This window comes from Squalius cephalus (assembly GCF_949319135.1).
Source record: "Squalius cephalus genome assembly, chromosome: 5".
NCBI lineage: Eukaryota > Metazoa > Chordata > Actinopteri > Cypriniformes > Leuciscidae > Squalius > Squalius cephalus.
In genome coordinates this window covers 29,986,519-30,008,543 of record NC_137126.1, presented here as the reverse complement: position 1 = coordinate 30,008,543, position 22,025 = coordinate 29,986,519, and the positions used below count along the sequence as shown (strand labels likewise).

The following is a 22,025-nucleotide window of genomic DNA, read 5'->3' as shown; positions in this document are numbered from 1 at the left end:
GGTGCCTGCGGTCACCCGCGGTTACCCGCGGTTATGAGTCATCCAAAAATATTTTTAATGATATTCGGGTCGCGGTCGGTCGGGTCGTTTGAAATAAAGATGCCAATTAAACCTTTGTAATTTATATAGTACTAGAGAGCATATGAGCGGAGTGGAGCGGTGAGAATGTCCGCTCATCATCGCTCACGGAAATGTTCGCTCCCCCGCTCAAAGCTACATCAGGCCGCCGCTCATCATCGCTCAGCGCTCAACGCAGTTTGCTCCGCGCTCCACTCAAATAAAGGAAAAAAAAAAATCTACATGTATATCACTTTTAGCTTAGACCACAGCCTTACCTCCTAAAGAACTAATGAGCAACAACAACATTTTTCAAATAGAAATGTTTTATTTCAAATTACAAATTAGACCTAGGCTATGTAAGAAGGAATATAGCCTACGTACACAAAGTCCTGTAAAATTAAACGAATAAATGGGCCTAATAATATAAATAACAATTATATAAACAAAAATATAGCCTACATAAAAATTTTAAAAGTAAATTTACTATTAGGCCAGAATTTTGATAAATGAACTTTTACGCAACGCGCACGATTAAAATTTAAATGGGCGTATATCCATTGTACACACAAACTGCTGTAAAATAAAACGAATAAATGGGCCTAATAATATAAATAAAATTTATATAAACAAAAATATGAAAAAATATACATTAACGTTTTAAAAGTAGGCTAAATTAGCCTAACTATTAGGCCAACATTCTTATAACTGAACTTTTGCGCAGCGCGCAGGATTAAAATTGAAATGGGCTTGTATCAATTGTTTGAATATTACGCTATATTTAATTTACACTTTGTTACAGGTTACCGTATTCAATTTGCTAACCTTTTGCTTTCTTCCCAGCGTGTTCACATCACAGTGCATGTTTACGAGAGATGTGTCTTTTTAGATTCCAAAATGAATCTTTACTGACTGGAATGATGTCTCCACATTCGTTTTCTTCTACCACATTATAGTTAGTTTTATATTATAGTAGCCTACACCTGTGACTTCTTATTTTCCTTTTTGAAGTAGCCTACTTTTTGAACTCCATTATTGAGCCGAGTTTTGACTGAAAATAGAATCCATCTTGCAGTCATCAACAGTAGACTGAGTCAGGCTTGACTGAGCATGCTTCAGAATCGTGGTGTGCGCGGAGCGAAATTGGAGCAGGAAATAGGGCGACGCTCCGTCTTTTTAAAAATGCCGCTCTGCGCTCTGTCCAAAAATGCGGGTCAGGAAGCGGGTCGGGTACAATATTTTCTACTTTTTTTTTTGCGGTCCGAGTTGCGGGCGGGTTAGTTGAAAACGTCGGTCGGGTGCGGGTTGTTTATAAATTGACCCGCGCATCACTGGTAGCTACACAACAGCGCGCATCTGTGCATTCATTCATTCACACACAGAAACACGATTCAGCTGGATCTGTTGCTCCTCGAAATGAAACTTCCAGCACTTCTGAGGTAAATTTTCCAGGATTATTATTAAGATAGTATTATTCCTCACAGCGTTGTAAAGTACATGAGTCTGAAAGTGAACTCGCCGTGTGTTTTATCCAGCTGATGTGGGCATTCACAGGTTTGCTTGGATGCCTCAGATCATTTGCGTTTGAATAGCGCGCGCTCTCCGTGGGCGGGGTCACATTAAAACTTAATGAGCTGAGATGAGAACGACTGACATCTCTCTCATACATATTACATAAACTGAGAATATTTGTTTTTTATATAAATTACTTCATTTAAAAGAAAAGAATTCAAGCTTCATGCCTGTGTGCCTGTGTGCCTGTTTGACTGAGTATTCACTGAGTTACAGTTCATTTTCGGACGCGTTTCAGAATTGACTTCACTGACAGAGAGAAGGCTTCATGTTTATTTTTCTTTATTTGGCAAAAAGTACAACACTTTGTTTTTATTGTGAGTATACACAAAAAAATACACACTTAACAGGATCGATTGATGTATAACACAAGTATGTCAAAATCAAAATCAAAATAGTATTTTGACTCTCTTTTGCACTGATAAGGAAAAAAGCGAGCAGATCACGCCGGCGTGATTGCCGACCTCAGGGGGTTAAAAGCCTCACACAAGTTCCTTCTCTCTCTTCCTGTTTCTGCAGGTTGCTGTGCATTGGGCCGGCAGGCCCAACACATAAAGCCATGTGCAACTTCCTCGACCATGACGGAGTTGAACTATAACTGTGTAAGGTCATCATATCTTCTTCATTCAACGCAGAAGAAATCGATTGCAACTTCAATGCCATAGATAGACTCATAGACCATCAAATCAGGAACTTTATGAAACTGCTTCAACTGCAACGGCAATGCAAGTATCGTACAATTAACTGACTTATCAGAGGTTTAGTAATGAGCTGTGAACCCTTCTACAAGGCTTTGAAAATAATAAGCTGATGGTTCTTTTCATAGTTAAATTAATCTTTTCCATAGCTTCATTCCCTGTTTCCGTTTCCAGTTTCATTCTATCACTTACCATTTTACCCATGTATGTGTGATTGTGTGTATGCGTGTGTTTAGATTAGTTTTGTTCGTGATTTAATTAATAGAACTTGTGCACATTACATATTTGGTTCTTTGCTTGTAGCAAACACAATTTCTGGTCTAGTTACACTAAGAAAGAATTTTTTTTCTGTGGCCATGAAAAATTAGCCTGGTCCTACCAGACTCTCGTACATTTTATTTGTACAGAGAGTCTGGCCACTCTCCATTGACAAGCGTTAACTTCCTTGAAGGCGGGTTCTCTGTTGAAGTTTAAAACTATTGGATCTGCCCAGAGCCACTCTGGATCTGCCATAACCAATCACTAACGTTTGGTCGTGACGTAACCCTACAACTCAAACTAGCGCACAACCTCAACGTCATCGTTCTCAGCCACTCCCTCTGTTCGCTGATTGGACCGCCAAAAAATTGGCCGGAGAAAACCCAAGAATATACCGCAAACCCAGACGGAGTACTGAAGAAAAATGAAAATTGAGCGGAAGTACGTAGGAGGGGAGAGCCAGGCTAATGAAAAATACCCTTTTCTAAGAATTAATGAATAATCAAAAGTGTTCGCTGGACAAACTGATTTATTTATTAATTTATTAATTTATTGTACAAGTTATGATTAATTATTAGTATTTAGTCTTTGAGCAAATTTGTTACAGGCTATATTCATATACACAGGACCAAACAAGCTTAACAAGATAACAAGAGAAACAATACACACCTGGGTAGACTAATCGAGTTTTTCGAGAAATTACTAATTTCAATAACTGAATAATGGCAGACATAAATTATATATTCTATGAATTATTATTCTATATATTATATACATGCCTGAATTGTAAATGAAGGGATTCAGTTTAAAAGGTTTTAATCTTCGCCAAAAATACTATATTTTTTTTTAATACAAAAAATAATAAAAAAATACATATATTCTATATACTATAAGTTTGTATGTACTCAGATCATTTTTATTTTATTTTTTTTGCTGTGTGTTGTAGTTATGGGCATCAACCAGCAGGGGCTATTGGGGTCAACTTTGATCCCTCAGTTATTTAATGAAATACATATGCTAACAGCAGTTCCTATCTCTTCTTACAAAAGAGGGCGCCTCTCTTCCAAACTCTCTCTCTCTCCTCTTTATACTTTTTTTATCCGTTCTCTCATGTAGCCCCTCCCTCTATTTATCTAATTATTGGTCAACCCCAGTCAACTCCCCTCCAATCTTTCTCTTCCTTCTACTCTGTCTGTCTGGGAATCTCTACAAGAGAGAAGGAGAGTCTGTGTCCTCGGCTTCTTAGAGTGGAAACACATGCTGATAGAAAGAAAAATGCACTGAGGAAAAAGACTGAGGATAGAGGAATATTCCAGTATCTTTATACCTTTCCTGCTTTTCTGAATGTATGTGTTCATGCAACTTGTATATTATATGAAACTTTATTGCTGCATGCAAACTCAGAGAATTGTTTCTGCATCACACAAAATGTGTGTATCTGCATGTGTGTTTGCTATATCACATACTTCATTATGCTTGCCTTTGAACACTGAACTGTTGAACTTCCCTTGAAGTTTTTTCCTGTAGCATGTGGCTCTGATTTGGATTATTTGCTAGACTTGTTTTCGAGCTCTCTGCTCTTTTGAAGTCGTTTCTGTTATAGGCCGTTGTGCAGAAGGATGGATTCCTCTGCACTTCACTCTCTTTTACTTCTGCTTTTCACCACCTTCTCCCATGTTCTTGCTGGAATGGACTCTTGTTATGATGAGGAGGGTGTCCCGAGCCGCTGTTTGCCTAACTTCGAGAATGCGGCCTTCAATCGTTCCGTTATCGTTTCAAATGTGTGTGGTATCCCACCAGAGGACTATTGCATGCAGACAGGGTCCACACGCTCATGTCACCATTGTGATGCCTCGGACTTGGAACTGAATCGCAATGCCACTTACCTGACTGACTTCCACACGGATGAAGAGCCTACCTGGTGGCAGAGCCAATCCATGTTCTATGGAGTTCAGTATCCTAATTCAGTCAACATCACACTGCATCTACGTAAGTCACCATTATTGTGCATTAATATCGATGAAAGTGTGAAACAATGTGCAAAAACACAAAATGTGTACTGAAATTCGTAGAAACAGTGTTAACTAAAACTGATCAAAATTGTTTTCGGTAATTGAAATACATCTCAAATAAAATAAAATAGGAATATTAGATGGAAAATGTAAACTTAAAAAAAAATCCTTGTTTTTTAATATATTAAACACTCAACCCAGCATGCTGTGCTCTGTAAACTGTATGCTGACTAAACAGCAACCAAGAGCAGTCTCAATCTGCTAATCACAATGCGTTTCCCAACTGTGAATTTGATGTAAACACCTGAGAAATCTAATGTCATTTTGGTGGCCTATCAGATTGGATGACTCTGATATCTCAGCTGGTTTAGTTCTATTAAATTATTGCCCTGCAGACTTTACGCTACAGTGTTTTCAATCATAAGCATTCCCATATGTCTGTAAGAATGTAACTATTTTGAAACTATTTTGTTATTTGTATTCTGTGAAATTTTGCTCTTTTCTTTCTTCTTTAACCCTATGACCCAATGTAGCAGAATTGAAGCACTTGAACAAAGCATTTGTAAAAATAACAAACATTCACTAAATATGGGTAAAGACTACACATAACAGTAGCTGACACTCAGCTGACACACCAACAGCTTTGATTATTAGCATATTAACTGCCACAGCTTGCTAAAAGAACTCAAAATGATGGCAGCCAACATTTGTTAGTTTCATTATTATTATTCCCAAATGGGAGTCAATGGCAGCCCCATGATCCATAAGTAGGAAAATTATGATAATGTTCTCACTTGATGGTAATGAATAGTAATCTGACCAACTTTGGGGTCTCTAGGGCAAACTTAATAGCGCTGAAACCAGTTAAAAATGTCACTTTTCAAATGGTTATAGTATATGGTTAACTGTTATGTTTTTTCTAGAAAAATAAAACTTAGTAGACCTGATTCCTCTCCTCATGCTCCACATTCAACATCTTACATCAAGACTCCACCCATTAAAGTAGAGGTAATTTTGAAAAGTACAGAATTCCATTTTTTCACTACACTGCTCCTTCAGATTTTGTCCAGATTTGTTCAAAATCTGATCAGATGATCTTTGGACCAAGACACACAGAAATAACTGAACAATTTTTTTTATTCATCTTTGTTCAAAAGTTATGATGTTGCAAACTTAACAATGTTTATGCAGAATTGGTTCAGAGGCTGTATCTCGGCAAATCTTTGATCCATCGAAATGAAACCATGATCTGAGGGTCCATGACAAATTTGGGAACAGCGCCACCTACAGGTCATGAGTTCTGAAAAATTGCTATTTTTGCATATAACTTTTGACCAGTTTGTCAAAAATCAAAACCTGTGGATTCCTTGTGTCATTCTGATTCTGTGGATACTGATTTTGCCAGGATCAGATGAACCATCGGTCCGCCATTTTAAAACTCGTCATGAAATTGCAATAGCTATCGGCACAAAATTAGGTAGGGATCATCGATAGCATGTCTTGAGGGTACCTGATAAATTTGAACTCAGCGGTCTTTGGACCAAACTGCTCAGAAATGAATGAACGCATTTTTGATATTCGCCACTGTTCCAGAGAAATACCTCTCCGAAGTTGACCATGCCTGTGTTTGTTGTCTTATGTTAGTTAGTTAGCTGAAAGCTCCCCTTGGCAGCCTAGTGAATGTGCATCAAATGAGTGGGGCTCTCTTCTAAGCCAGGCCCTGAACATTTCAGTTTATGGGTTTGAATCCTGTGTGGCACATTCCCAGACAGCAAGAGGTACTGTGGCTAGAAGTGGTGCAAAAGTTTCTTCTGTTCCAGGCATTGTGTCTTTTTAAGAATTATCTAATCTGAATTTATTAAATATAACATGCAGTGCATTTACATACAAAATCTTCATTTTGAGTTCATCCTCACTTGAATTACTGAACCTGGGCAGGTGGGTGAGAATGTGTCTTCAGAGTGGTGCACAGAGATAAGGAACAAGCATGTGATTTAAAGATTGTGGGTTCAATTCCTACATAGTACAACTTTGTAAAAGTCTGTGTGTGATGTTGTGTCACTTAGATTTTTTCATTATCTGGGTAAGCATTGTGCTAATGTTTCTTCCTCTTGAATTATAAATGTGTTTTTTGTTCAATATGTTCATTCCGATCTGTACTTCTTTTCATTTTGTTCATCGCTTCTGGGCTTGCCCCCTTATCGCTGCATGCAGCTATATTATTATTAATATTATTATTATTATTATTATAAGGTGATTTTAAAATTGCAATATTTTATTTATAATATGCTATGATATGAATGTTTACTACAGTACTTAAATTAGGTTTTTATTAGAGCCCGACCGATATGGATTTTTGGATATCGATATATTGGCCGATATTTTTTACTTGTTTGTTATAGTAGAGTACCAGTCAAAAGTTTGGACACACTTTCCCATCCCACCCTATATAAAGTGTTATAATTATATAAATTATTGGAATATTGCTTGATGTTGTAACGTTGCGTTATAGGTAGAATGAGAATGACCGTTGTCGCTCGCGTCGCAACAGCTAAAAGCTGTCTACACTCGACGCGACAAAGCGCCCGTTGCAAAGCATTTTTTCCTTTGTGTCAATACGTCATAAATAGAACGAGGCATCAGTTTACTGTCACTCGCGTCGCACCGCATCCAGTGTAGACAACATCACTGATTATAATGGGTTCTTCTGTCTTTGCACCTTTTTCTTGTCATTCCAAAGAGCTGTCAATACCAAAACAGTTGATTCATAATTTCATAACACAAACAGACATCTGTCTTTCTGATTATTTTCTTAATCAAATCCGCTGCTGGCTGACTTGCACCTTGTGGTTATTAACAGCTTTAAATTTCTGCACATCAGAAGTGTAAATATGATTTGAAGATATTCTTGGAAGCACAATTTGTGAAAGAGAGAAAAAATGGCAGATGAAATGACATTAAAATGGTTTCAATAGGCTAATCAGGCACAAAACAGAAAGTGTATGTTCTTGTGTTTGCTCTGATTCAAAGATCCCTTGCAGTTGGATGTCTGTGAAAGGCCTTCTCACATTTCCAAACCAAACAGAATACATCCTAGGGAGGCCTACACACACACACACACACACACAGCAGAGCGAGCGATGGGGGTGGTACAGAAAACACTACAAAGAATAAGACAAACACAGAAAGCAGCAGAGGTCCAGTGGCAGGTCAGGTCTTTCCTATACACACACGTAAACATACACAAACACACATATGCAGACTTCTAAGGAATGTTTCCACATCTGGTTTCCATTGTGGTTTTCATTCAAAGATGTTCAAAGGTCCCCAATATGTGATATAGATGTTTGCTGTAAAATACTGAACCCAACATTAAGATCATTGTATGCAAATCATACTGTTTTAACAAACCTTGTTTAGACCAAGTGCAAACACAAAAATATCACATATGTAGACACATATGTAACAGTTCATTACTAAACAGTTTTCGGTTGGTCTGTAAACTCTGTGCTTTAAGTTCAAGTCATCAATTTTGTTGTACATTCATTTTATAGTGTTTACAAACTTGTTTTATTCCCAAATCTTAATAAAAGAAAAAAAATGTTCCAGTTTACCATACACAGACATGATTACATGCAGCTCTTTATAGTTTATAAATATTGAGTCTGGTCAGGTTCAGTTGAGTTCAGACACAACTCACCCACACAGATAAGTTTAGTCTACTCATTCTTTCCAGGATAACAGCTGTCATGTGTCTTTCTGTAAAGGTACAGTATGAACATACTGTATGAACACATTAAAACTGTGGGAGACAAACACATGATATATAGCTTACTGTATATTCAAATTCAGGTCCTGCAGAGTGATTAATTGTTTTGACAGTTCCAGTCATCAAGATCAGAGCTGGAGACCAAATCCAGCCAAGATTTTCTTCTTACATGCTGAGGTGAAATTAAAGGCCCACTGAAGTGCCTTGAAACTTGCAATGTTATCCAGTGTGTTGACATAATATCCACTGAAACAGTGTAATAGATTCCCCTTTTAGATTTAATATGAAACTGTTACTAAAGCAAAACAGTGAACATAATCATGCTGAGAATGTGTAGTTTGAAAAGTGTGTAATTTATATTGCTGCATGGCACCGGTGTTATCTCTTACTCGTCAGGGCTGTTTCTAACACTGAGTCTGTCTAACCGTTTCTCCTCCTAATCTCCTCAATATTACTTTAAAATATAGCATTCTGTACCGACTTCAAATGGATCCAATACATTTTGTGGTCTGCTCCGACTTGTCCGACTTGTGCATATGATCCGCTCTGTGCTATCATCTCCAGACCGGAGCAGTCTGTGCGCGCTGCGGCGGTTCTCGTGACATTAAATTGGAACCAGACTTCACTCTCCCCAATGGAAAGCACTGTCTGAATCGTTCTCTACCCCTATATAGTGCATTATGGGCCATTAAAGTAATCCATGTGACTCCAGTGGTTTAACCACAAATCGCCCTATATAAAGTGTTATAATCATATGAATTATTGGAATATTGCTTGATGTTGTAACGTTGCGTTATAGGCAGAGTGAGCTAATACCATGTCTACACCAGACGCGACCGTTGTCGCTCGCATCGCAACAGCTAAAAGCTGTCTACACTGGACGCGGCAAAGCGCCCATTGCAAAGCATTTTTTCTTTTGTGTCAGTACGTCATAAATAGAACGAGGCATCAGTTTACTGTCTGAGATTTGTCGCTCGCGTCGCACCGCATCCAGTGTAGACAACATCACTGATTATAATGGGTTCTTCTGTCTTTGTACCTTTTTCTTGTCATTCCAAAGGACTGTCAATACCAAAACAGTTGATTCATAATTTCATAACACAATCAGACAATCTGTCTTTCTGATTCTTTTCTTAATCAAACTCGCTGCTGGCTGACTTGTACCTTGTGGTTATTAACAGCTTTCAATTTCTGCACATCAGAAGTGAATCCATGTGTTAAAGTAATCCATGTGACTCCAGTGGTTTAACCTCAAATTTAGTGGTGATAAATGAAGTGACGCGAGTGCTTTTTTTGAGCAAAAAAACATAATTTACCACTTTATTTACAAAATATTTATCTGCAATGTGAGAGCACCACAACACATGTGTGTTGTGTTGATGCCAGAGCAGACCAGACTCCAGAGATGGTCTTATTATTTGGGAGATACGAAGGTCCGTGGCTCTACCATTGGAACAAGCGTAACGGCTTACTTTATAACCAATCACATTATGCCTTGACATCATTCAATTTTGTTCAGAGTTGTGCGACGGTCGATCACTGTTTGCGGATACCATAGGCTGTGTCTGAAGTCGCCCCCTATACTCTTAAATAGGGCTTTATTTTGAGGGGACAGCCATTTGGTATCCGAAACCATAGTGGACAGTAGCGAGTGCACTCATTCAATTCCACAATGCACCCCAATAAAGAGTGTACAACCAATGTACACTCAACGACTAGAGAATACCCATAATGCACTGTGAGAGTTGCGCACTGAATGAATTCCCGCATCTGACCAGAAGATGGCGCCCGCAGCTGAATAAGCTGGTACAATGTGGCTACAGCATATTATCATACAGGTATAAATTCCTTTTTACTTGATTACTAAATTGTTTAATTAAGGCTTATACATAGTTTCCATGACAGAGTTTAATATAAATCTTTTCATCTTATTACTGGAGCTGCCAGTTTGCAAAGTTTCAAATAATTATATAACAGCAAGCACAGACTACAGTATGCAAAAGCGGCAGCCCTTCCAGCGCACTCACTTGTTTTCATTCACTCCCTCAAGTGGAGTCCACTATATTAGTGGACTAATGTATGTAGGGAATAGTGAATGAGGATATAGGGGGTGATTTTGGACACAGCCGAAGAACGTAAGTTATGAATATAACTATAGATCTGTGAGACCGAAGGATGACCGTCACTATGGTCTAATAGGATGATAACCTTCGTTCCGCCTTCTCTCGAGACCTTATGTAAAGAAAGTCATGCCCATGACCATGGAAAGCAGAACGTCACACGCTATAAAAGGCGAGTTAAACTTCCAGCTCATTCTCTTATCTTGAACGCCCTAGTGTTCCGAGCGACAATGATAGTGACGGTCATCCTTCGGACTCACAGATCCATAGTTATATTCATAACTTACGATCTGTTTCGACCTCACTCTGATGAAACTACGGTCTAATAGGATGACTCATGTCAACAGGGTCGCGAGGAACTACAGAATCCGAATCCGGCGTTGTGCCAGTTATGTCGACGTCAAATTTCGCAAATGTACATGGTGTAGACCATGATGCTGCAGCACAAATCTCCCCCACCGGAACTCCTTTTAGTGAAGCCCATGAAGTAGCTACACTTCTGGTCAAGTGGGCCCGTATTCCCATTGGAACTGGTAACCCTCGTTCCGTATAAGCCTGGGAAATAACCTCAACCAACCAATGTGACAAACGTTGTTTAGAAAGTGGCAACCCCAGTCTGGCCTTTCCATAGCAAATAAAAAGCTGAGAATGAGACTTCCTCTAGGTCTGAGTAAAATGTGTGTGTAATGCCCTTACTGGACATAGGGTGAGCAAATTCTGCTGATCTGCCTGTGAAGAAGGGGGTTAAAATTGAACTACACCCAGAACTTGATTTCTGAACTGAGGATTAAGTACTTTCAGTAAAAAGGCAGGGTTGGGCCAGAGCGTCACCCCTGTGCCATACAGCCTCCTACATAAAAAATCCTCACTAATGGATAGCGTGCACAATTCTCCTACCCTTTTAGCAGAGCATATAGCCAAGAGAAAAGCTGTCTTGAGAGACAAAGCTTATAAATCTGCATCAGTCATAGGCTCGTACGGGGGCTTAGTGAGAGAATCTAGTACAAAAGGCAAATCCCAAGTGCGATTTGGACATAAGCGACAAGCTCCCTTCAGGAACTGACATACCAAGGGATGTCGGCCTAATGGCTGGCCATCCACTCCCCCATGAGATGCTGAAATAGATGAAGCATAAACCCTGATTGTACTGGCTGCTCTGCCCTGATCCAGTTGAGCCTGCAGGAAACTAAGGACAAGTGGCACAAAGTAGGTTATTGGATCAACATTCATGCCTAAACACCACTCTGAAAAAATTCTCCACTTTATGGAGTAATTAGCACGAGTAGATGGAGCTCTGGCGTTATTCAGTGTCTCATGTACCGCTTCATTTAGCTGTTGAGGGAAGGACTCTGCAGAGGCCATATCCACAATTGCAGTGCCATCAGGTTTGGATGCCAAATCTGCCCGTATATTTGGGATAGGAGATCCGCCCGTGATGGAAGTTGCCACGGAGGACCCTGAATCAGCTGAACTAGGTCCGGGAACCATGGTCTTCCCGGCCAGTGTGGTGCAACTAGTAGAATGTGCAATGACCCTCCCTGTTCCTCTGGAGGACCTGGGAAATCAGAGGAAAGGGGGGGAAAGCATATAATAAGCCTGTCAGCCACTCTTGTGACAGAGCATCCAGGTCTAAACTGCCCTCTTGTACTGTGAGGAAGTACCATCCAAGGCAATGGGTCGTCTCCCTAGAAGCAAAGAGATCTACATGAGCTGTCCCGTATCGGGTCCAAATTTGGGCTATTACCTCCGTGTGCAACCGCCACTCTCCTGGGAGAGGCCCTGTTCTGGAAAAAATGTGGGCTGCTCTGTTTATCACACCTGGGATGTGGATTGCCTCTGAGATTAAGTGTACTGAGTGAATAAGTGATTAAGAGTTGAATAACAATCTAAAGTACTTCAAATTTATACTTCAATCCAGAGTAAATTTATGTTGTTACATTCCACCACTGGTTATTTGGAAAATGAAACTAACAAAATGTATCAATACCCCCTCAGGCTCAAAACCTTCTCGTTTTAATGCCCCTGGTTAAATTTCGCATTGCTTCAGTCGTTGAGTCACAAGCACAGTTATGCCATCTGGATATTCATTTTGATCGGGGGAATACATGTTTTAAATTGTTTCTGTTCAAATTATTTGCCGTCATTAACACGCTGCTTCCTTGTGGCTTAAACTCACACATACAAACAGTAGCTCGCACATTACGTGCAGATTGCGCGCACACAGAATCATTAAGAACCTATCGTTAACGCTGTCTTGAAATTTATCTACAAAAATCGCTTAGAAACTTAGTTATAGCACAGATGTATTTTTATTTTTTAAAGTAATTTAAAACCAAAGCTTCGCCTAAAAATCTGATTCAGAACGAACAAAATCGGCAGGTAATGTGACCCATAGAAATTAAGAGAAAAATTTTAATAAAAATTCATACAAGCAGTGTGTTTCCACGGCAAAGTTAGTAGTCCTTAGTGATTTTCAAACACAATTGGATAAATTCAAGGCGCAAAATTCTATGAAAGCTCTTTGTCTTTCACCATAAGTGAGTCTCTTTTGAACTTCACTAAATAAATAAACCAGCAACAGATAAAGGAACAAACGATCATCTAAATCAGATTGTACTTTGCTGTTTGATGATCAAACAACGACTACAGTATCAAATCGATGTGCCAGAGGTGAATATACGCAGGTTATAAACCGTTTAGGCTTCTCATGTATTTATTCAAAATAAATAAAATATAAATAATTTAGCAATCGATCTCTCAGCCCCACACGGTTTCCGGTGAGCTTTGGATTCCAGTCACCCAGGATAAACCATGGGTCTAGCCACATCCATTGAATTCTGGGCATTAACTTGGATACAGTTAATTTCCAGGCCGCACTGCACGAGGAGAAATCAAAGGATATTTCTGGTCTTACCCACCTTCCCAGACATTTTAAACTGTCCTAAATGCGAACTGCTATATTTGCTCGGCCACTTAAACTTCAGAGGCGCATAATCCTGCTAGGCTGCCCTCTAAACTCTAAACCTACAAGCTCACCATATCCACCTTTCCCCACCGTTCCCGCAGGATCCCACTCGCTTCTCACATTGCCACAGCAGTGTCATCTCCTCCACTCCCACAGGAGCTCCGTCTCTGGCGTTCCTCTGGTTAACCTTCTTCACTGTCACAGCAGTCCATTCTGCTCCCACTGGAGTCCAGTTTCTCTGGCTAACCTTGCCTTCACTGCCGCAGCAGTGATGTCCCCTCACGCTCCTGCAGGAGCTCAGTTTCTCTAGCTAATGTTCTCCACTGCCGCAGCAGTGATGTGACCATAGGCTCCCGCAGGAGCTCAGTTTCTGTCTAACCTTCCTTAAACAATGGAACAGCCTGTCCTTTTTTATAATAATCTGATTTCTCTCCCTGTGGATATCCAACTGTTCACTGACGCAGCTCCCTCTATCGGTTTCGGGGGATTCTACCAAGGCCGTTGGTTCACGTTTACATGGCCCGCCCAGCTGTTAGACTCACCGCAGTCACTAACATCCTCAGCGCTGTTCGAGTTGTATCCTTTAGTGGTAGCAGCTTTCCTGTGGGGTAAAGAATGGTCCACTAACAGCATCATAGTGCACTGCAACAACGAAGCAACCGTGCATTGCATCAACAAAGGCCGCTCAAATTCCCCCGTACTAATGCCTCTCCTAAGACGCCTTATTTGGATTGCAGCCTGCGATCAGTTCATCATAACTGCAAAACATGTTCCCGGGTCCAAAAATCAAATAGCTGACTCTCTCCGTTTTGCTTTCCAGAAATTCAGGTTGCTGGCACCAGACGTGGACCCATTCCCAACCTCAGTACCTCACTATTCAGAGCTGATATCCACATAAACGACCCATTGAAACCACTTCTTGACGCCTCTCTTAATTCCATTCTTCAAGCCGTTTCACCCAGCACCCTCCAATCCTACTTAACTGCATGGAAGCATTTAAAGTCTTTCCACTTCACATACAACCTGCCTTTTCCCAATTTTTCTCTGCTCGCCATCACTTCATTCATATCCTATCTCAAAAGCATCAAGAACCTCAAAGCCTGCTCCATCAAGGGTTAAGCGGAATCCAATTCTTCCACAAACTCATTTTTGGTTCGCCTTCCTCAGAGATAGCAAACTCTCAAACATCGATGCTCATCAAAGGCATCCAAAAAAAAACAACCTACTCGCCCAGATGCCAGACAACCAATAACGTTAGACATGCTTACTGTATGCATCTCCACCCTCCACCGATGCTACCACTCCGCCAACACTGCCCGCATACTGGACGCAATGTTCATAGTGGCTTTTTTCGGTTTACTCAGATGCTCAGAACTCACCATCACTTCCAGCTTGAACCCAAAAGTCAACCCCACAATCACAGATCTATCAGTGCTAGACAACGAAACCATCTCCTACTTCATAAAGCAAAGTAAGACAGATCAAACCAGGAAAGGCCATTTCATATACCATTTCAATCTCCCATCACCAATCCAACCATACCAAACTCTCTCAGCCTACTTGCTTTTCAGAAATTCACATACTAAATCCTCTTCCGACCCACTTTTCGCAGACGACTCCAACCGCCCCGTCAGACGTTTCTGGTTTCAAAAACACCTTAATTAACCTTAACCTAGTCTGTTTTGCTCCATTCAGGCATCCCAGCAGACCACTTTTCCAGCCATTCATTTCGCATAGGCACAGCAACCACAAACGGTGGTGTCCGTGGCGGTGTCCATGCCAGGGACGTTGGTGTCTGTGCCGGAGACGGTGGGGTCTGTGCTGGAGTTGTTGGTGTCTGTGCCGGAGACGGTGGTGTCCGTACACTTGTCCGTGGCGGAGACGTGCCGGAAACGGCAGTGTCTGTGCACTTGTCCGTGCCGGAGACAGTGGTATCCGTTGCGGAGACTGTGGTGTCCGTGCCAGAGACGTTGGTGTCCGTTCCGGAGACGGTGGTGTCTTTTCCGGAGACGTTGGTGTCTGTGTCAGAGATGGTGGAGTCCATGCCAGAGACGGTGGTGTCCGTGCCGGAGACGGTGGTGTCCGTGCCGCAGGCGGTGGTGTCCGTGCCGGAGATGGTGGTGTCCGTTCCGGAGACGTTGGTGTCCATGCCGAAGACGGTGGTGTCCGTGCCAGAAACAGCGGAGACGTGCCAGAGACGTTGGTGTCCGTGCCGGAGACTTTAGTATCTTCCAAAGATTTGAATTTTGCCGCAAATTTTTCTCTATAGAGTGTTTATATGGCATCTAGTAAATACACTAAGTTTCGTCATGCTAGCATGTGTGGAAGTATTTAAAACAAGGGTGTTACAACTAGCCGTGCATTAGGTTGTGGCCCGCTCTCCCCTATCCCTGGGGGTACGTGAGGTGACAGAAGGGGGTACGCGAACAAAATGCTGAGGTTTGCGTTCATTTAATTAATTCTACCCCACCTTAAAATAACATTAAAACTGAGCATGTATTTCTAGCAGGTAAAATGCTGTAAATACATGACATCCGATCAAATTACCTCATCTTTTGCAGTCAAAACTGACTGCATTCACTCAACAATGCTGCCTTGGCTAATCGCGCTATAGCCTACTGCCGTTCTCGACCATGTAGCTTACCTTTGTAAAATTGGAGATTTACTACTTACTAGCATGAAGAACAAATATAGACACAGACTGTGCATAGAGATCGATTTAAGATTTAAACTCTCTTCTAGTGTTGTTAAAAGTACCGGTACTTCGGTACCAAGTCGGTACTGAAATTTTTTAAATGTGACGATACCAGCATTTCTGTAGTAGCCTACCGGTACCCACCTGCTTTCAGTCGCTCCGTGTTTATCTAAGCGCGGGGCTTCAGACTAACTTTTTTACTAGGAGCACTGTAGCCGATATATACCACGATATATATAGTGTCTGCGTATATTAAACCGCAAAAATACTATTTAAATATTAACCCTGCATGTTCTGCTGGTCTCTGTGTGAATGAATGGCGCAAACGCGCGGTTTCATTTACCTCACACACACACACACACACACACACTGAAGCACGCTGTTTTCAGTCTCTGCGGCCTCACTATATGATGACGATGAAATTCATTTCCAGAGCCGCTCTGAGAGTCACTTCATGAGCATTTTACCGTTTCTTTTGAGAAAAACTATCGTCATATCCTATTTTTTACAGTCTATGGTCATATCATACACACAGAAACTCAAAGGTCTTCACGGCAACCCGTCAAAATAAAAGTTCGGTTTAACTTGAAAAAAATTGACAGAAATAATTATATTAGGCTACTTATATTAGGCTACTGTACAGTAGATTTAGCCACGTCACCATGTATTAAAAATACTACTACTACTACTAATAATAATAATAATAATGTGTGCATAGAAGGTTGTTTATTTTTCACTTGATTTTTTTATTAGCAATATTTGTTTAAACAGCATATAGCCTTCAATGCTTATATGTATAGCTTAATTTACTTATGCTTACCGTCATAAATAATTAAGTCATTGAATTGAATTGAATATTTTTTTTAAATTGTTAAATAAAATAGAAAAATAGTTTTAACACATTTTGCCGTGGTACCGAAATTGGTACCGAGAACCGTAAAATTTTAATGGTATCGGTACCGACTGGTACCGACTGATTTTATACAACAGTTCAGCAAATGAAAGGTATTAATAGTGATGTTAATTTTAAACACAGTATTGTCAGTATTTTTTTCAACAAAATAATAGCTCCACGAAAGCCACAGCAGAACAGCAGCACACAGCAGTGTTTGTGAATGAATCTGCGGCTTTGAACAAATCATGAGAGTCATTGCTTCAATGATTCACTCATAATTACAGCCACTCACAGTAACTTCGTTACTGCATGAATGAATGACTCTATGACTCACTCATAAAGACAATGACTTGCCACCACCTAATGGCGATTTTAATTTAATATTTAAAAGCATCACTTGTTTCACTAGTTAAAATGCTAATTCTTGATATCAACAATTGAATTTCAACTAGTAAAAATTATAATTCTTGATATCTGTAATTGTATTTTCACTTAACGCGACACACAACGATAACGTCAAAACTGGCGACGAAAATGTAAGACAGAAGTATTAATACAGTGTTCAAATGGTATGTCCAAAGATTTTCCTGGCAGGGCAAAAAAAAAGAGAGAAAATAACTGGTAATATTGTGCCTAAAACATAAGTTACTCAATATTAAATTCATGTTTATTGAATTTTTGTGGACAATATCACACTGCAATCAAGCTGTTCATCTGTATCAGTACGGTCATGTGATTATTGCTTATTCTGACCTCATACAGGCATTTGCCATCTGTGGGAATTATTAGTGGATGACGACTCAGTGATCTTTTGGCAGCAACACTGGTAATAATTAAATTAGTTTTACAGAGATGGTAGCAATTTAGCAAACCTCAAAACACGGCAGAACAACAATAATCTGACTAAATTTAAAAAGGTTTAAATTAAATAGCTGTGTGTTATCAGTCAGTTATCTCTTCCAGTGCACTGGCTGCAGGAACAGTCCCTCTGGAGCAACCCAGGGTTAAAGAACTCTCCAGTTCATTTGGACAATAAGATTTGAGTAGCAATTAAACTGACAAAGTACCACCAAGTATGCCATTTTCTCAAGGCACAAACTCCACGTATTCTCTACAGATACAAGAAAGCTGCCCTCCACTCTAAATTGGATAAAGTGTCCTCGTCCTTTTTTCCTTTTTCATTAGGGTTAGAGATCTAACACCTGCACATTCTTGATTTGGCTCGATATAGATGAAGGACGTACAAACTGCAAATATCACCTAAACACCTATTTCTACCTTATTATTTTCAAATTAATGTTGTTGCATTAAATAACATTTGAATATGGATAAAACCAGTTAATTTAGATGTTATCATTTTTTTTCAGTGTAGATACAAATCTTACATTAACTCAGTTTACAGGTCACTTTAATTCTGTCATGGGCTTTAATTATCAGGCTACATTAACTTAGGAAGGTACTGAATTTTGTGGGATCTGTCCAGATTAACATGACATTAATATTGTTGTTGTTTTTCCAAGGCAAGGCCTTTGAAATCACATATGTACGTTTGAAGTTCTACACCAGCCGACCAGAGAGCTTCGCCATCTACAAGCGTACAGAGGAGAATGGACCATGGCAACCATATCAATATTACAGTGCTTCTTGTCGCAAGACGTACGGGAGGGACAGTAAGGGCTTCATACGTCCAGGCGAGAAGGAAAGGACGGCACTCTGCACGGATGAGTTTAGTGACATCTCTCCACTTACCGGCGGAAATGTGGCCTTCTCCACATTGGAAGGACGACCCAGTGCCTACAACTTCGACCAGAGTGCTGTGTTACAGGTACGTCATGTTATTTTACAATGAGATTTTGTCTGTCATGTAATGCAGTAGAATGATTTTATATTCAGTCCATCTGGATACATATTTTAGAATGCCAAATATAAACATGAATAATTTCTAATGTAATCCTAAGGGATTTACAGTGTAAATGCGTAAATATTTACCTTCATGGCTTGTTGACAATAACTTGCTGTTTTAGTCAGCAGCTCATCTCCTCGGCCTATAGATATGTAGATGGTTGTGCTTTGTTGTTCCAGCGGAAAGCTTTGAGGGAAATACACCTCACTGTCAAGCTTCTCTAACTCTCAGACTTTCAGAGCAGAATCTCGCGGCTAAACATGAGTGTGCTCAGCATGCCGTGCTACTAAATACAGCCTGCAACTTTTCCCAAAGATTTCTAGGGAGCTTCTTCCACACAGAGATGCAGTCACAGCCATCAGATGAAGTTCAGAAAATCAAAGGTGACAGGCAGCTGCCAGAGCTCACCTAACTGTTTAATACAGTAGGTGAATACACACTTATATGGGTGTTTCTGACTGCAGCTATGGACATTTTGGTCCTGTAGACCTTCAGAAAATACACTTGATTCACACTCTCACTAGTTTATTTGCCTACTAACAACTTCCAATTGTGTATATACATACATGACAGAAAAATTGTTTTATTTGTATCAGTCATGAACATTTCCACTGCAGTGTCTCTTCCAAAACAGATGTATTGTGGTTAATGACAATAGTAAAAATTTTGGAGTAGAATAACCGACTCATTTATCTTGCTTAGCGTAATTTCATGGCTATCATTATATGTCTCTGACTCCTACAGTGCTGGTCAGAATTATTTTCCCCCTTGGTAAATATGATCAAAGATGGCTGTAAAAAAGAAATCTGCATTGTTTATCCTTTTGATATTTTATATATTTTTTAAAAAAATGCAAAAATCTAACCTTTTATTGAAGTAAAAGAAATGAAAGTGGGGGGGAAATCACATTATGAAATAAATGTTTTTCTCCAGAACACATTGGGAACAATTATTGGCCCCCTTTTATTAAATAATTTTTGCAACCTCCTTTTTCCAAGATAACAGCTCTGAGTCTTCTCCTATAATGCCTGATGAGTTTGGAGAACACCTGACAAGAGATCAGAGATCATTCCTCCATACAAAATCTCTCCAGATCCTTCAGATTCCCAGATCCCTGTTGGCACTTCTTCTCTTCAGTTCAGCCCACTCATTTTCTGTAGGGTTCAGGTCTGGGGACTGGGATGGCCATTGCAGATGCTTGGTTTTGTGCTCAGTGACCCATTTTTGTTTTGATTCTGATGTTTGTTTTTGGGTCACTGTCCTGTTAGAAGATCCAAACATGGCCCGTTATAAAAAGAACCCCATATGTAAAATGAAATACTCTGCAGTATCTTTAATGCTGCTAATTTTCTGCCAGAGGTCCTGGACATCTTGTTCAGATACACGGCATCATGGATTCGATCAAATACCAAGAGATAAAAAATCAAAACCTGATAACCTCTGCTAGAAATCTTATAACAGGCCATGTTTGGATCTTCCAACAGGACACTGATCCAAAAACAAACATCAAAATCAAAACAAAAATGGGTTACTGAGCACAAAACCAAGCATCTGCAATGGCCACCCCAGTCCCCAGACCTGAACCCTACAGAAAATGAGTGGACTGAACTGAAGAGAAGAAGTGCCAACATGGATCTGGGAATCTGAAGGATCTGGAGAGATTCTGTATGGAGGAATGGTCTCTGATCTCTTGTCAGGTTCTCCAAACTCATCAGGCATTATAGGAGAAGACTCAGAGCTGTTATTCAAAACTCAAAAGAAATACCCTGCTAAAAATGTTTAACAAAATCAATAAAAAATTAGAGAGCAAGAGTTATGATACAATTTTTTTCCTATTTCCTGTTGTGTTCTCATTTTTCCAAAATATCTAAATTAGTTTTCTTACTGGCCCACACTCAGCATAGCCATAATATTGGAAGTCTAACCAGACTGACCAAAACCCCTGAAAAGGTTGGTCTCCGTCCACTTCCAAACAAACATGCAGTTCTACTGAGATATGAACGCAACATGGAAAGACATCTAAACGCACCAAAAACAGAACGTAGGCCTAATGTCACAAGATGCCACCTTTTAAAAGGACAGAATGCTCAATCATACCTGTTTTTTCTTGTCATAGTCGTTGTATATTACAGGTGCTGTTTTGTGTTTTGATTCCATTGCACATTTTCTTAACTCTTTGTGAGTTCTCAGCTGGAAAAAAATATCATCATATGTACGCACATAGAACGAGTGCATTAAGCCCAGCCCAGCACACAACACTGTTTTGATGTTTAAGTTCTGTTGCAAAATATACATCATAAAATATATTCTTTAGGTTTGCTGTTAAAAAATTATGGTGTGAACGCTAAGTAAACCAGTACTAAATGTATCATTTTCTTTTTTGGTCCGGACAAAAAGAACCGAACTGCAAAGTGTGAACTCACCCTAAATTACTGAATCGATTGACAGCACTTGTTTCATCAGTGGCCTGAGTCTGTTTATTTTTACCCTATAAAGGTATTGTTTTTTTATTTAACTTTACCAGAGGCTGATATTGCCAAACGTTTTCTATTGATCCTAAACCTATAGGCCAAGTAGGCATATTAAATAACTACCACTAGCTATAACCTCATTTAGTAGTTGTGTAATTGAGAAATGAACATGTTATCAGTATTAACATACTAATATTGTAAGATTAATTACATTAAAAAAAGAGGCACACCCTGACACATGGTTGACCCATTCTGTCTCCTCTGCAAAACCATATTTAATAAGCTTTGATGCCAGCAGACAGCATCCTGCCTTTAATATAGCATTTTATCCTAGTGTGTCTCGTGCTGTGCATTTGTGTTGATAGAATTTAACTTTTCCACTCTTAAACCTCTCAGAAGAAAAAAAATGAGAGAAAAGGAAGGAAGTTTGAACTTCAAATCAGATGACAGAGACAAGAGGCCCCCTGGGTTGTATTTCAATCTGAGAATAATTTGAGAGAAGAAAAAAGCTTAAAGAGGGGAAAACAGCACTCGCAGTATGCTCTATGCAGTCATGTCTGCTAAACTAAACGTTTGAAAAGGTTGTATAAAATCTTTAAAGTTCAGTGTT

The 22,025-nt window shown here is 39.8% G+C and overlaps 1 protein-coding gene across 2 annotated transcripts in view; it reads left to right on the top strand.

Moving 5' to 3' along the window:
- The first annotated feature begins 3,772 nt into the window (after positions 1-3,772).
- Positions 3,773-22,025, top strand: part of lamc3 (laminin, gamma 3) — an 83,447-nt gene continuing 65,194 nt past the window's right edge. The window contains exons 1-2 of one of the 2 annotated variants that reach the window (XM_079872587.1): positions 3,773-4,574; positions 18,562-18,866. In XM_079872587.1, the coding sequence (XP_079728713.1) occupies positions 4,205-4,574; positions 18,562-18,866 (675 nt within the window). In that variant the 5' untranslated portion in view covers positions 3,773-4,204. The remainder of the gene's footprint in view (positions 4,575-18,561; positions 18,867-22,025) is intronic. The other variant, XM_079872586.1, reaches the window with a different exon arrangement.